General features: G+C 41.8%; 1 protein-coding gene across 4 annotated transcripts in view; it reads right to left on the bottom strand.

Moving 5' to 3' along the window:
- Nucleotides 1–16520, bottom strand: part of DISP1 (dispatched RND transporter family member 1) — a 91525-nt gene extending 75005 nt beyond the window's left edge. For 2 of the 4 annotated variants that reach the window (XM_065679801.1, XM_065679800.1), the window contains exon 1: nt 16502–16520. In XM_065679801.1, coding sequence (XP_065535873.1) covers nt 16502–16509 — 8 coding nt within the window. In that variant the 5' untranslated portion in view covers nt 16510–16520. Of the gene's footprint in view, nt 1–13608; nt 13628–13661; nt 13781–16501 lie in introns of those variants that run through there. The other 2 variants (XM_065679802.1, XM_065679805.1) reach the window with 2 other exon arrangements.
- Nucleotides 16521–16987: the final 467 nt, after the last annotated feature.

Raw genomic sequence — 16987 nt, forward strand, 5'->3', positions numbered from 1 at the left:
TGATCACCAGCAGAGAAGCAGTTTGGTATTGTTAGGAAAACCCCTGGTATAATGAAATAAGCACGGACTGCAAAAGGCATTCATCCCTGACCAGCGGCATTTATACCATCCTGCTCAATTTGTGGTATATGGACTACTTTAGAGCCAGCAAGAGGAGCCATCTCAGGCCTCAAAACCCAAAGCTAGAAATACGTGTTTCCCAGCAATTCCAGTAACTATTCTCACAACTCCATTTAATCCCAGACCTGTGACATTAGCCTCTTTAAATCCATGCCCGCTTTCTTCCCAAAGACGCTGAACTTATGTCAAAGACTAAAGCTTGCCTCACTGTTCTGCAAGATAAAGGTTCCCTCCGTAACACACTCATGACTGGATGTTTGGCTACAAAGAACCACCCAACTAAACTGAACAGGTTCAGCAAGTACAGGATGTGTGTTTCAGATTCTGAATGGAAAATCAAGATGTTTACCAGTGGTGGCTGCTAAGTGGTATTTATCTTCCATGAATCATTCAAGATATTTTGTACTACATCTAGCAAAGCAATGAAAAAGCTCATAGGCATAGTTTGTAACACATTATATACTAAATATAGAAGTATTAGCCATAGCCTTTTGTAGAGACATTTCAGGTTTGTGAAACACAAGGCATAAGACTATCACACTTTCGTCAAAATACCTTTAATAAACTTTACATGTGAGAACTTTAAAACAAGTTTGGCAGTAGAGCTAGCATGGGAAGTGACTGGTTCACAGCACCATGCTACACAAAATGTTCAGAAAGAAGATCATTGAGAAAGAAGTCTCTTCCCTGCTCAAGAAGCCTGCCTTTGATTATGAAGTGGGAGGGGACAGAGCCATTGTGGCTGTGGAGTTCTAGAAGTAAGTTGATCTCAGCATGTACATAAGGCTTAGTTTTACCAAGAAAACTGCTAATTGTTACTTTTGCCCCATTAAAAGTGCTCCTCTATCTTTTATGGAGCTCCTTCTTTTAACAGGCATTTTCCTTCGTACTCATCTTTCTCTTTCCACATGAGGATATTCACCTTTTCATTCTTTTCCATTATGTTGCCTCTTGACTTTTGGCTTATTTGACAAAAAAAAAAAACTAACCATGTGTCCTGCAGCAGTTGTTTGCCTTGTCCATTAGGACTGCACAGTTTAGAATAAGACAGATAGAGTTCATTTTCTTCAGCTGTCAAACATGCATGCTCATGCTTCTTCCAATGTGCCCTGGGAAAAGAGTAAGTTAATGTTTGACTTCTTGCTTTAGTTGTATCCTTTTTCTAGTGGTTACTTAACAGCAGAGTCAGGTGTGTTGTGCAGATAGTTCACATGAGCTTGAAAGTCAGCAGTCCATATATCTGAATCAAGATTTGAGAGGTTACATAAACATATTCATCTTTGTAATCCTTAGTTTGGAAGAGAAGTAAATGAGTAGTTAGAAAGGAGCAAAGCAGACGGTTCAGAAGGCAGAGAACTGACAGAAACATACTTCAGGTGTTGTTTTCATGTAAGTAATCTCTCCTGGGCATTCTGTCGATGCATGCATAAGTTTTATGGTTTAATTTCCTGGTTATAACAGCTCTTAGCCAGCTAAAATTCACTATCCTCCCTTCCCAGCTCATGAGAAGTCAAGGATATTTCCTTGCTTCATGAAGAGGCATGAAATGTAGCAGGTTTTGCAGTGGCAGTGCTGCATTCCTCAATTCCTGGGCGCTGCAATAATGCATGTACGTTGTCTACTTATTTGAATGCTGATTGACAGGACTCCAAAGTACTGTAGGGCACACAAAATCAGCAGGGTCATTTTAATGCAGAGGAGGAAAACAACAGCAACCTGAACAACCAACAAGCTAGTATAAAGATATACACATGAACATCTCTGCATTAATTCATTCCTAAGTGACCTTAATCCATTTTGAAAGCAGAATTTCCATCCACTGGCCAGTCAACTCCCAATGAGTACAGCATCATTTAGATGCAGAACATTCATTTGAACATAGCTAGTATGAACCCTTCTCTACCTCATTCCTCTGTAAACAAACATTAAGAACCTGACATATCCATGGCAACTTATGCTGTGGAAACGAGAATGCAACATAACCTTCTCAAAAATTAAGCCAGTTCTTTAACCAAGAATTCACTGAAAGAACTATAAACCCTGTGGGGTGACACTGGAATAATAAATTTCAATGCAGACGTCAGTGGAGGCCTCACTTCAAACCCACACCTGCAGGAAGAAGTCTGCAGGGATTTCAGGCTGATGCTACCAGTTTATAAAAGGTATTTCATTGCCCTAAAGATACCCCAAACCCTTTCACACTTCAACACTGCTGGTTTGTGGGACCAGAACAACATCATAGTAGTGTGGCCCCCAGCCTCTTAAGGAACTTAAAACAGAAATACATCGGCTAGTTGTGTTGCTGTAACAATGCTAAAAGCCAAATCAGTTTACACTGATGAAGTCTCATTTAGAGACACTACATAGTAAACTGAATTGGGATTCTAATAGAATTCAATCTCTCCAAGCTTTCTGAACTCTTATAAATCACAAGCAGAGCCAAACAACTACACCAGCCATCCGAAATCTTTAGGGAAGGAGCTATCTTCAGTAGTAGTGGGGAAGAAAAAAAAAAAAAAAGGCAAAAGAAGAAAATAAGAGGCTGCATTTTCCATATACACAGACCAGGGAAAATATGACAGTAAATTCTACTGTGATCAGTATTTTTAACCTGCCAAAATTTTAAATGGTTGTTCTTTAACCTGAAGATACTGTACAAGAAGTCCAACACAACCTAAAAGTCCACAAATTTAAACCTTGGGCTTACATAGTAATTTTAATGCAGAAAGATACATATCTGAGAATTTTCATCTCTGTAGCTAAAGACAAAAATTACTCCTTACAGCATTACATTCTGCATGTGGAAAAGAAGGCCAGGAATTCAACAGGCCCTTCAGCAAATCATTAATTCAACATCGTATCTAAGATTCAGATGCTGGCAGTTCCGCCTTCCAGGCGCAAATTCCTGCTACCAGCCTCTTCCTCATGCATCTTAATCGCCAGGTTTAAGAGCATGCAAGAGAAAGGCTGGTGTCTGCTAATGCGGGAATGTTTGATATCTTCATTCTAACTTGGAGCCATGAGCAAAGCAGTCTCAAATGTCAGAATCTGATCTGAAATTTACCATGGTGTTGAAGAACCCAATTTCTCCCTTGTCCCCAAAGCAATTTAGATGAAGCTGTGAAAGAAAGATGATTCTGGATTCATAGCCACCAGTATACACTCGATATGTATCAACTGGAAGATATTTACAGTCATGAAATGAAAATGAGCCAGAAGGTATGTAATGGTATTTCTCCCTTCTCCACTGCAATATTACTTCCCTTTGATGAGCAGGGAGTGGAAATGAGTACAGATGTGCAATGCTGATAGCAAGACTCATTAGCACAAAATGAGAAGGTGATTAACATAGGCCCAATGCTATTAACCACTTTGATACCTTTTTAATTTGTATGCCCCTGCTTTCTACAAACCCTTCTAGGATTTTCTAATATTCTAATGGTTGGAAAGGAGCTCCATAAATCAGCTAATACTGCCTCTAAGGACTTCAGGAGAAAAGCACAGTCTAGACACAGTTAATCTGTGCCTCGTACGGCATTCTAAAAATGGAAATATCACTGTCTTCCCAAGCAATCTGTTCCAGTGGTTCACAGTTTTAATCCAGTGCCTATTTACACCATCTTTGTTGCAATTTAAGCAAGTTACCAGTGATTCTGTCAGAGTGGCTAGAGCTAAAAACTCTCTTCTCTCTTATCTCACCTGAAGTCAACTCTTCTTTCTCCCTGTAATCTTCTGCTCTTTAAGGCAAACAGTTCTAAATCTTTCTATGAATAAAATAATCACTTTCCTCTGGACTCTCTCTCAACGTACTTGAAGCAATTCCTATCCTGGTACCATTTGCTGCTAATTTTGCACAGCCTTAACCTTTCACTTATGTCAGAATAAGTGACAGAACCCTGGGGAGTCCATTCAGACCAGGCATCCTCTAATCTGACAGCGAGTCACAAAAGTATTTAAGGTTTTTTCACCAACTTTATGGTGTTTAAAGGAATAATTCCTTGCTTTTCATACAGGCAAAGTCATTATAATAGCTCATTAAACTAGGAACCTATTTATTTCTTCCAACTAAGACTGGATATCATGTTATGAAAGGAGATTTGACTGGTTGTGAATTTCATTTTAAGAAAACCCATATTTATGTTTATTTAACACCTTTCTACTTGAATAGCTTACAAATAGTCTGTATTGGTTGCAGTGTTTTTGCACGTGGTCTTCAGTTCTCTAGTGGTTCTTTTCCACCTGCCCCCTTTGACACAGTTACTGGTTTGGCTTCTTCCCCTCTTTTAAGAGCTTTATCTGTTTACACAAAAACTGATAACAGTTCTGAGACAAGGAACCAGGTGAAGCAAAATAACCTGCTTCTCAAATTAGCACTTTTGTAAGTGTTCTTCATTATTTTCCTTATCTAAAGAAAGTCCCTACACTTCTTCTTCTGGGGTCAGTTATAATTGCAGCTTATCCCGCAGTAAAGATAAATCTGAAGCAAAAAGTCCACTAAACAGTTTTCTTGGCACTGTGTTACATTTCTTTACTCAGTAGCAAGCCAACCCCTTACTCTTCTTATCACCATATATAAACTCTTCTAGAAGTACAAAATCTTAATTGTAGTAGGCATAAAAACGATGCTTTTAGTTTCAAATGCGCATGAAGAGAGAGAGGAAGGGCTGGCCCTGTAGAAAAACCTCTTGAGACAGAAACACACTAATGTGAACAGCTTGCTGTACAGTATAACACCTTTGTATCCTGCATTGCTACTACTTAACCATATTTGCCTTTTAATCTTTATTCTACAGTTGTTTAACATAACTTTGTCTCAGTGACATAAGTTTGTTTCAGTGTAAATCTTAACCAAATTTACAGAAAGAAAGCCATTCTTTAATCAAAGCGTGAAGCCAGGAATGTGAACTATTTTCCCCAGAAAAGGTTTATCCAAATCTTGTCCCAGAAGGTTGCAACCAAATTATTTCTTCCAGTATTTTCACCACGCAGCTCTTTCATTAATTGTCTGCACCCTGATTTCCTGAACACTCACATTCAATAGCCCGGTTTGGTAAACTTGGGAAGCTAGCCTAAGCAAGTAGTTTTCTGCTGGCATAGCACTTTGTGTAGTCTTATGCCATGAACTCATAAGCAGAAAGCAAGCCCCTGTTACTGGGTTTGCAATGCTGTAGTATTAAGTTCTGATTCCTATATCCCAACAAGTGCCATCACCCTCATCTAGAGCATTACCCACAGTATGAGCACAGCTGCTGCATGTGGCAGGTGCATCTAACTAAAACTACTTGATACCATTAATTATAGACAGTCTCTCAGGAAGCTGGTATATGCAAGTCTATGTCCACCAAAAGAAGGTAACTGAGAAAGGAAACTAAGCTGTGAAGCAAAGTTGCTGCAGCAGTTCCCACCACCCCCACCTGCTGTTCTCCATGTGATAACCACAAGCGCTTGGTTTGGTCCATGTTTTACTACACTAAATAATATATTGATAGAAGATGACCCAGAAGCAACTCACACATAAAAGATAACTCCATCTTACTGAGAACTACCAAATATTTGCTTTGTTCAATCACTTACTGCATTGCTGTTCCCTACTCTGCCCCAGTCATTCTGCTTAGAGTCGTAACACGATGCAGAAAACACAAACATGAATACAAGTTTCCAGTAAAAGAAAATAAGATATCACAGAACATCCTCTTAACAGGGTTGACAAAAGAGCTGGCATTAAGCCCTGAAGAGCAACACAGTCTAATCACTTTGGGATATCATTCAGACCCACTGTTACCAGCTTACCTAACTTGGAACCTCTGATACTAAGGCAGTGACCACCAGACCCTTTCCTGCAATGGGAGGGAAATACTGAAAGGTCAAGTAGACAAGAGAGAGCTCTGCTACTTACTGTTGGACTTTAAAAGCAGGAAGAAGCCTCAGTGTCTCCTAATCCCATTATTACAGTTCCAGTTTGTGGGTTTGACAGATTTAGCAGCCTAAGTTCTAAATGCAGCAAGGAACTCTAAACATTATTCAAATTGGCTTTGGGGTTAGAGGAAAAGATGTCAATTTAAGAAAAAACAAAGACATGTTTGGCACAAGCAAACAGATGCTAGTTTCTCCTGCCTAGATAGTAAATAAATAGAAATTCATATACTTCTGAAAGTCAGTAACTTCTTTATTGTATATGTTACTGATAAATCCATGGCAAAGATCAGTTAGAGCTCTGCAAAGATTTTGAAAAGATAAGAAGAGAGGGATAAGCCTTCCCTAATCCATCCACCATCACACATCAGTGATCAAAATCTATTTGCAAAAGAAATCATATTAAAACCTCTCCATTACCCCAGAAAGCTGTTTGGGTTGTAGAACTCAACCATATCCAAGGCAATAACAAACAGCCATGTGACCCTCTCATGGAAAGGCCATGGAAAGAAAATAAATCTGTCTGGAGTTTGTGTTGGCCAAGGCAAATCAATATACTTAGTCATAACTCAACAGCACCACTTACAAAGCAAGTAATTGTTTTCCCACTAACGCCATCTCTACCAGGTTTTAACAGAGAACAAGTTGCCAAAGCACTGAGTTTGCAGCAGATCTTAAACTAGCTTTACTTGACATCAGATGAAGCAGAGGAAAACTTTACTGATGCAGCAGTTCAGCAGCTACATGGTAAGAAAAAGCCAGTTACGGTTCACAGTCAATCACAACACTGCTTTCTTCAGCTGTCTTTATGTATAAACATTATTACCCAATGACACATTTACAAATATTACACTCCAAGCCCCTTGATACAAATCTTACTCATTTTGTAAAGTTTCACTGGCAAAGACGACTAATTCATGCCCCAAAAATTTCTAGCACTATTCAGGATATTAGACTTTATTGTCTCAGAAGTGAGTTCTAAACTATGTTAATGATCTTATTTTTAGTTTTAATAATGATTTGGGGTTTAATTCCATTATGTTTTTATAAAGGTACCAGCATGACATACATTTCACATGATTTAACTTCAAAGGGATCAGATTAAGTTACTGAATTCTTGCAATACCTACTCCAGTTTTTTTATGGTATTAAAGAAGCTATCAACAATAAGTGAGAACATATGTTTAAGACTAGGGTAAAGTTTATTCCAAGAGGCAAAAATTCCCTTCAGCTTTATAGAATTATTTTGAACAGCATACGTATTAAAGAAAGTATTTTAGCTTACTTACATATTCAAACTCTGTGGCACAGCACTCTGGAATTTTCTAAGCCCAAAACATCATAACTGCAGCAATCTTTCATTAGTTACTTAGTTCTCAAAATCCCCCTCTTCCTTCCTCCAACAAAAAGATATCTCCACATCACCCAGTGTTTTATGCAACTTCAACAACTGCTGCCCAACAAGGGTGTTTCAATATTTGGTACTTTTACCTTTAGAAATGGATCCTCTCTGCTCTGTTACGGAGCATACTAAACCTTTCTGTTTACTTTCAGCAAACAGAAAAGGCAGAAAATTCCTCAGAAAGGCTTTTAAGTTCACATCAAGCCTAGAAGAACCTTCAGTCCAAGTCTCTAGGTATCAAGCACCTACCGTGTGCTTATTACAACTAATAGGAAAGTTCAAAACTCTGAAGATCACAAATGAGGCCTTGCACATAAAAGGAATCGGGCTCCCAATCCCCCAGCTTTAATTCCAGCACTACCCTGAAGCACAAGGGTAATCTGAGCTGTATCATTCCACTTGCATTCCAGGTAGAATGGATTTTGTGTTTACAAAATGTGTCTTCTCAAACCTCACTACTGATGGTCCATCCTGTGTATAAATGTTTAATCACGAAAGGCAGCCTGAACACATGCCAATGGCAAATGCATCTTCCCTAAGCTAAAACATAGAAAAATCCTTCTGTTACACATGCAATTAAATATGTCATTGTAAAGAAGCCTTAAAGAGATTTGCCTTGAAAAAAAACAATTTCTTAAGTTAGCCATAGAATCATAGGATAGTTAGGGTTGGAAAGGACCTTAAGATCATCTAGTTCCAACCCCCTGCCATGGGCAGGGACACCTCACACTAAACCATGTCACCAAGGCTTCATCCAACATGGCCTTGAACACTGCCAGGGATGGTGCAGTAACAGCTTCCCTGGGCAACCCATTCCAGTGCCTCACCACCCTAACAGGAAAGAATTTCCTCCTTATATCCAATCTAAACTTCCCCTGTTTAAGTTTTAACCTGTTACCCCTTGTCCTGTCACTACAGTCCCTGATGAAGAGTCCCTCCCCAGCATCCCTATAGGCCCCCTTCAGATACTGGAAGGCTGCTATGAGGTCCCCACGCAGCCTTCTCTTCTCCAGGCTGAACAGCCCCAACTTTCTCAGCCTATCTTCATACGGGAGGTGCTCCAGTCCCCTGATCATCCTCAGGGCCCTCCTCTGGTCTTGTTCCAACAGTTCCATGTCCTTTTTATGTTGAGGACACCAGAACTGCACACAATACTCCAGGTGAGGTCTCACAAGAGGAGAGTAGAGGGGCAGGATCACCTCCTTCGACCTGCTGGTCACGCTCCTTTTGATGCAGCCCAGGATACGGTTGGCTTTCTGGGCTGCGAGCGCACACTGAAGCCGGCTCATGTTCATTTTCTCATTGACCAGCACCCCCAAGTCCTTCTCTGCAGGGCCGCTCTGAATCTCTTCTTTGCCCAACCTGTAGCTGTGCCTGGGATTGCTCCGACATGCAAGGATGGCAATGGCATAGAGAAATACCAGGAAGTCTAAACCAAGGCTGTTTACAGCCCTTGACCAACCTTGGTTAAATAAAGGCAGAAGATAAGGAATTAAAGCTCTAGGGGAGGCAGAGATTCTGGACAATCCAGGAATAACAACAGTTTAACTTCTAAACAGTACGGCTCTGCACAAGAAAGCAATACTGCTGAGCATGCAAGCTTCACCCAGGAAAAATAAACTGTTTTCAGATGCCAAGGCAAACATTTGCTCCTATTAAAGCACTTCCCATTTTATCTGCATGTCAAGTTCATTAACAAAGAGAGACAATACAAGACTCAAACACAGTATCCAACTGCGAATAGTTATGGCTTAAATTAATAATTTTTATCAATTTGTGCTCTATAGCATGAGTTATAGCACAGAGAGTACAAGTTTTTTTATCATGCTGAATTTGTCTGTTTCTACAAAAACAACAGTGCTACCAAGTAAGATACACAGCAAGATCATTCTTCAGAGACTTGAGTACAGAACGCTAACGTTATTTCAAGTCATATGCTGACTATACCAACCCACCAGAAAGCAAGTTTTTCACCTCTCCCACATAGGATAAAGATGGCGGGTAGGAACAAAACCAGGGAGTGCAGAAGTGTGTTTAATTCACAGCTTCTGTAAGCTGAGCATCCTGTGACCACCACTCCAGGTTCTGCACCACTAAGGACAATCAGCATGTCACTTTACCAAGTCCCACATGAGGCTACCTGTACCTCTCACTGTGGGCTATATGCCTTAAGCTGTCTCCATACCACAAGTCCCCCAGTTCCCTACCTCAGCACCAGGTTTTCCCCTCCCAGGGACAGGCTACAAATGCTCCTATACTCATTTCCATCCAACAAACAAAAAAACAACCAAAACACCTTTCACATTTATAAAACTGCTTCACACACCACTCCGGGTTTCCCAGCCAAGGAATCCTCACTGTTATTGGAGCTTTCACCAACTCAGCTGGACTGTGTTCTTTGCTGCCCAGACCATTCCTCAAAAGCTCTTGACTTATTGGATTTGCTGTTCCAAAAATTACGTGCGGGAGAGGGGAAATCACTTTTTTGACTACTACAAGCCTCAAAAATCAGAATTCATATGGAAAGCTCATGTGGCTGTTCTATTAAAGCCAAGCCACATGCAACAGCAGCATTGGTGTATCACACCTCGAGAAGAGATCCACTTAAAAGGGTAAGTTACTGTAACAGGGATCTCGTTTGTACAGTAAAGCTAAAAAGTATTTTGCTTTCAACAAAACACTCATCTGTTAATAGTTATTTGCATTAAATAACTTCAGGGTCAGACAAGTGATAGTTACAGATTTTGACTAGTCTAGCATTAGCCTCACTGAATGTATGATTTAGAGGCTACAGCCTACGCTTACACCAAAATGAAAGCAACCTGCTTTCTTAGGGCAGAAAAGCAACCTGCTTTTTTTTTTTCCTTTTAATATAAGAACACTTTCACACCTTCCAATACTGTTTAATTTTTGCTGCACTTCACACCAAAGCCCAGATGACTTTGTAAAAACCGTTCACAGGAAGTCACACTAAACTCAGAAATACCATATGGCCGCTGAACAAGAAAATAGCCAAAGCAAATGAATGCCATTGATCACTTTCAAGAGAGATAGTTGTAGGCTTGCTAATTATTTGAGGTGCTTATTACAGATTTCAAAGTTTGAAAGTAATTCTATACTTCTATCCAAGCCAGTAAATCAATCATCTCTGTTAAAGGCTTAGAGGAAAAGTAAAGCTTATTGCTCAAATCTATGGTCAACATATGAGAAACATTACTATGAAAGCCATTCAGAAAGCCTCCTCATGGGAAAGGGTAACATTATGAGAACTAAGTGTTTTCACATGTTCTTTTACCTTTGTTCTTTTATAGTCTTATTTTTCACCTCTTCTACGGCAAGATTTTTTTTGGAGGCTACTAATCTGAATTCCATCTCTTTCTTCTCAAAGGCCCTTAGGACTGCTCTACCCCATCAATGTCTTTTGTTCCTGCTACAGTAATTCTCCAATCAGTCAAAAATAGTTTCACATGGCATTCTCCAACAGAGCTGGAATCTGCAGTGGTAGCAGATTTGGAAAGAAGTGAGAAAGAAATAATTTGAAGAGGGAAACCCCTCCGTTCTCAGCAGTGTTGTAAGCTTGTCTGCTGAAAAATGGAGAACAAGCTTTATCCTGAAGACGTAACTCTCACACATTACTAAGCAAGAGAAGAAGGCTTCAAACTGAAGCGAAGGTGCTGCTCTATACGCAGGAAAGCCCAGGCACCAACACTGTTCTCTCCCAGGTTCCATGAAGGCAGTCAGTCACCGCTGCTGCCCTATGTATTGCAACAACCTTAACTCTGCTACAATGAGTTCAAAAGCAGGGTAAAAAATAAAAAAATAATTAAAAAAAAAAATCACAATGACTGGGGCTTCCATTTATTCCCTACATATAGACAATGCCCTCCCAAAGGGGCACAAATCCCTCCATCTCAAGTTATGCTACAAAGTCTCAAACCCTAAGAGTCTTCCAGATTTTGCACCACTAAACTATCCAGTCCCAATTTCAACATCCATCTGCTTTTAACTGACGTACACATTTAAGCTTCTAATCTCACAGTAACTAGCTGTGTCCTCAACCCAGGCTATTATATTACTACAGGATATTACTCACTTCACTGTAAAGGAGGAAATAAATCTTTCTGCAGAATTTGATTTTCCTTTCTATTTAAGGACTTCAAAAATATCTCGTACTACAATCATGGTGTAGTTCAACCATTCTATGTCTGAACACTAGAATACTAGTGTCAAAGGCTGTTGTGTTTTGTTACTGCAAGATCAACATTTAAAGATCACTACTTATGCAAAAAAAAAAAAGACCCTGGATGTTTGTCTGCCTCTGTTATATCCCAGTTTACTTGTACATTCAGCACAGGAGCATCCCAATACTAGCTACAGTTTCTGGGAGCTACTGAAAAACTGAAAAAGCACAAGTAATTGATTTTACATTCATAGTAAAATAAATAGAACTTGTCAACATTATAAACATTGTAACATACTGTGAATGTTTATAAGCATTGCTGTTTGAGTCAACAATTTAGTGATTACAAACATAGATATTTGCCACAAGAGTCTATAAAAGCCCATGTTTTAAGTATTTATATTTTCCTAGTACACATTTCCCCACTACAAATGTTTTCACACCCCCTTGTATGTTTCACACTATATCTCTTCCACATCCATCACTGCAGGCTGCTCGCTTCAGACTCTTACCCTTTGCCCCATCAAGAAATCCCATCTTCTTCCCAGTCTTTACCTGTCCCAGCTGCTATCTTGCACCTTTATTCCCATGCACTTCCACCAGACAACACTTCTAAAGCTGAGTACGTTTGTAAGCCCACTGACAATCTGGATGCCTTATCCTAAGTTACAGGTTTAGACAGTCTATAACAAGCTGCTTGCAATTCTGATCAGACCGCTTTTGTTCATTTAAAGCATGCGTACACTAGAGAGACACTTTGAGTAACTATAGGTTTTCATCCCTCCCTTGAAAAGACCTGGCTTTCATTTGCTGACATACAACGTGAAACACCAAGCATTCTGCAAAACCCTATTTTTCACTCTTGTCCAGAAGCTGAGAACACAGATGGAGTGCCCTACTTCCTCACAGAAGTGTTTTCAACTAAACTTCTAATATCTTCTCCTCTTCTACTGGGAAAAGGATAGGAAGAGACCACCAAGTGAGCTATCCTTCACATGGGGTCTGGAAGCAGGTACAACTGGCTTCAAAGGCTGCAGATGCCACCACTAGAAACACGGTAACTGGTTATTTGCACTGAATCCAGAAACTAAAGGTTTGTACACTACTCATCACATCCATGCCTCTGGACATACCTGTGCCTTAAGGGTCTCACCAATGCACCTCCAGTGTTTGCCATCACCACTGGAAGCAAGGCTTCAGCAGCTACCAGAGTACTGGTTGCGCAGACAGAAGTCAGCAGTTAACCATATCTTAATTTGTTGGGACAAAGGGTGCCACGACTGCCTGTGAACCTTACGTTCTCACAATCTTTGCTCTTACCAATTAAACTAGGCAACTACAAGCAGTGTATGCCTGAACAAAGACCAAAAGCCAAGGAAAGGCTGGTCATGATTCAGAACTAGAAAAGTTGAGTATCTGAACACCTTTTTCAAGAAACAAACAAAAAAAGGCCCCAGCTCCCACTGAAATAAACGCAAAACCCAGAACTGGAGGTAAATAATTATTTTTTTACATATTTTACATAATGTTTTAAAACAAAGCTCAGAGGACACAAGGGCACCGCCGGCTGCCCAGCGGCTGAGAGGCACCGTGACCGGCCGCACCTCTCCGCCCCAGCGAGAGCTCATCTCTCCACCGCGGAGAAGACGCCGGTAGCCCGCGGGTCCGCACCCTCGGCAGCGCTACCCGGGACGAGGGGATTTCTCTCCTGTGCCACAGCCACCTCCTCCCCCGACCTGCTCCAAAGCGCAGGAGAGCGGGGGCCCGCCTGCCCTGTGGCGCTGCAGGCGGCGAGGAGCCGTCCCGGCGTGAGCCCGGCGGAGGAGAGGCGGGGGAGCAGCCCGCGGTGCTGAGGGGCCCGGCTGCTCGCTGGAGCCGGCTGCGGCTGACGCGGCCGGTACCGCCCTCCCGCCGCGGGGGCCGCACACCTCCGCGGCGGCAGCGCGGAGAGACCGCCCCGCGGGGCCCGCCCGCCCCGGCGGGCTCCTCTCACCTCACGACCTGAGGCGGGCGTGGAAAGCCGCTGTCCCGCCCGGCGGTGCGTACCTGACCACTGCTGCCGACGGCGCGGCCCCGGAGGCGGCTGCCCGTTGTTGTGGCCCGGGTGGCGGCAGGAAGCGAGCAGCCCCCGCGACGGCGGCGTCTCCACCGTGGCGCAGTTACCATGGGACGGACGCCCTCTCCCTCCGGAAGTCACTGCCGGGAGGGCGGGGAGCGTGAGGCGGGCAGAGGCGCCATCTTGAGTGCGGCGAGCAGCTCCTGACTGCCGCCATCTTGAGCGTGGCGCGGCCGCAGGGCTCTGAGGGGTTGTCCCGGGCAGGGTCCATCCCTGGGCTCTGTACCAGGGAGCTCCGGAGGTGGTCTAAACCTCACCAAAGAACGGCAGCCTAAACACATAGTTTCAAAGAGATCTAAACAGAGGAAAAGTCGTATCTGGGGTTGAAATGATTCTCTTCAGTGTGAGAAAGTTACAGTATGGAAAAGTGGGATGAGCGTAATGCTACCAGGGGAAAAGATGTGGGCTTTTTACCTGGAAGAATTAAGTAAACTCAACATGGCTCACTCAGCAGCCATCCTGTAGCTTGAGGTGGCCACAGAGGATCTGCGGCACCACAGTGGAACAGGGAGCATGGTGGAAGGAGGGCGGCACAGTGGCAGCCCAGCTTGGCTCCTCAGCCTCACCATGGCTCCAGCAGCCAGGGCAACCTTGATCTTAAAAAGAAATGTTAATATTGTATGTAAAATTACACATACAAAACACTATTATATCTGGGTGGGTAAATGCAGTGCTGAAGTTCTAGGAAAACCCTGCTATGGCTGTAACTGCGCCATCCTGTGCACATGCTTTAGCTTTTAATTACATGACTGCATACCATTTTGTCCCAAAGGACCTGTGCCTCATTAGTGCACAGAATGGGCTGAAATGTGGTTGTGTTGTTACTCAGAGACGTGGTTTCCTCACCTTTGAGCACTTGCTTTTGCTGTTGGGATAAAAGTACAACTTTAAAAACTAGAATAAAACACTGGATAATCTGCAGTGATCCCTTTTACAAGCCAAACTGTTACACTTTCGTACCATTACAAGGGTAATTCGCCCTGTGAAAGTCACTCTGAAGCACATGAAACACTGATGGGTCAGGCTATCGGTAGTTTGAAAGTCAGAGCCTGCAGCCTTGAGTCAGAAACCAGCCCCCTCCCTTCCTCCTCATTCTTCCTCTAGGGTTCCCTGGGCATGGTTTTTATTAAAGGCTTGCTTTAATCTTGAGTTCTGGCTCAGACCTCATCCTAAACGCTAGCGGCATGTCTCCTGTATCAGCACAAGAGTTTGCGTTTGGTCAGACAGGGGTAGGATCAGAGCATGAAGTGCTGTGGAGTTGATGCTTTTAACTCTGTCAAGTCCGGCACTAGGGACACGCTCGGGGAGCGCAGTGGTGAATAGGAAAGAGCACATGAACTTTATAGGAGGTTTCTCTTCTACAAAGCAGCATAAGCAAGCGTTAGAGGAGAAGCTCCAGCCCATCTGGCTGCAGAGGGACTTTGCTGCCAGGCCTTGTTGCTTTATATCATGTTCTGCCACCTCATTTCTAATTGTGCCGATTTCTTCTATAGGCTCAAGCAACTACTGAGTCATGTAATATAGATTCTGTAATTCCTGTGGAACTTCCTAGTTTTTTTTCACAAAATACATCTTCATATATCATTTATATATCATATAAATATAATTTATGCTTCAGTGATCCTCCACTGAAGCACACGACCCACCAGAAATTTAAAGTACCTGTGTTGCCACTCCACAGCTCCTGTCTTCCAGTGCCATCTAGTGCTTTCGGGTGGAAGGGATGCTGTAACTAAGGGAATTTCTCTTCCTCAGACCAATTTGATACAGAATCATAGAATAGTTAGGGTTGGAAAGGACATAATTAACACCTTTTGGGACTGATAGATGGCACTGATAGAAGGTATATTTATAAATTAATAAACTAGTTTTTTATAAAAAATCTAGAGATACAGCAGTTCATATTTTCATTTTATAGCATTAAATTCCGACACAGACCTCTCATGTTATAGAATCATAGAATACTTTCGGTTTGAAAGCACCTTAAGATCATTCCGTTCCAACCTTCTGCCATGGTCAGGGATGCCTCACACCAGAACCTGTTACCTATGACTCTGGGGCAACATTGAAATCAACAGCACTCACAAATGAAACATATACATATATACATCTCAGCGACTTACTTCTGGATATGCTGTTCTCTGTAACTAATTAGATTGCTTCAGAAAGTAGTGGTCATCAAAAAAATAAGTTTGTAAATAGTACTGAAATAATTTATCACCTTGCTTCATTTTCACCTCTCCCCAAAAGTAGTAGCCATCCAGATCAGAGGCCAGTCAAAGTTCCACTTGCAAGGTAAAACTGCAAGGCTTGGAGCAAGAGATCTTTCAGTCCAACTACAAAAAGGAGCAAGGTCGCTTTTGAAACAAGAGACCAAAAATGGGGGCTTATGCAGAGAAAATCTGCCTTCAGTTTCTTTTCTCCCTTGATGCCTGTCATTGCAGTAACTTCTAGTTTGTATTCTCATTCCCAGTCCACAATCAGCAATTAAATAGCTCATAACCACTGAAACACCCTTGTCTGTCTGTTACTGCTTCAAAGTAGTAAAGTTAAGAGACAAACATGAGGGTTTTCTAAAATCTCCCTATATTACTGTGAGAAAGTGTTTAGTGCTAGTACAGATAATTCCCCCTTGAAGATCTGAGATTCTAAGTTAACATACAAATACTGAGCAGCAAATACAATAAAAGGAATATGAATACTGAATTTTATGCAATGGCTTTGTGTGTACTCAGGTGCTTCTACGTTTAACAAACCTTATCCTCCTTACCTGGTCATGGAAATTGGAAAGTCACTATTCTCTGAATTAGTCCATCTCAAAAGGGAACAAAGCGAGCTGCTCAGCTGCTTTCATTCCAGGGAAATTTTAATTTAATTAGAGCAATTTCAGCTCACACTTCTGGCAGCTGTGTTTATCACACTTGCTTCAAAGGATAGGAATTGGCATTGACTGACATTAGCATCAAAGCTCATTTATTCACCCGCCCACATCCTACCAGCGCTTCTGATTTTGCCTGTTTATTTATCGCTGTAATAACACCACAGTAAATAAGATTTCATTTCAGAGCATAAATGGTTTTTGTCAAAGCATTTAGCACAGACTTCTTATAATGTCACAGTAGAGCCCCTCATTGCAGGTTTGATGAAAAAGCAGCTAGCTCTTCTTCAGAAGAGATGTTTTAAATGTTGAACAAGGACATAGACTGGGATCCAGAATTTCTTTTCATTTCTTTTTTGTCAGCAGCTAGGAAATATG

The sequence above is a fragment of the Lathamus discolor genome, chromosome 5, assembly GCF_037157495.1.
Source record: "Lathamus discolor isolate bLatDis1 chromosome 5, bLatDis1.hap1, whole genome shotgun sequence".
In the NCBI taxonomy this organism is placed as follows: Eukaryota; Metazoa; Chordata; class Aves; order Psittaciformes; family Psittacidae; genus Lathamus; species Lathamus discolor.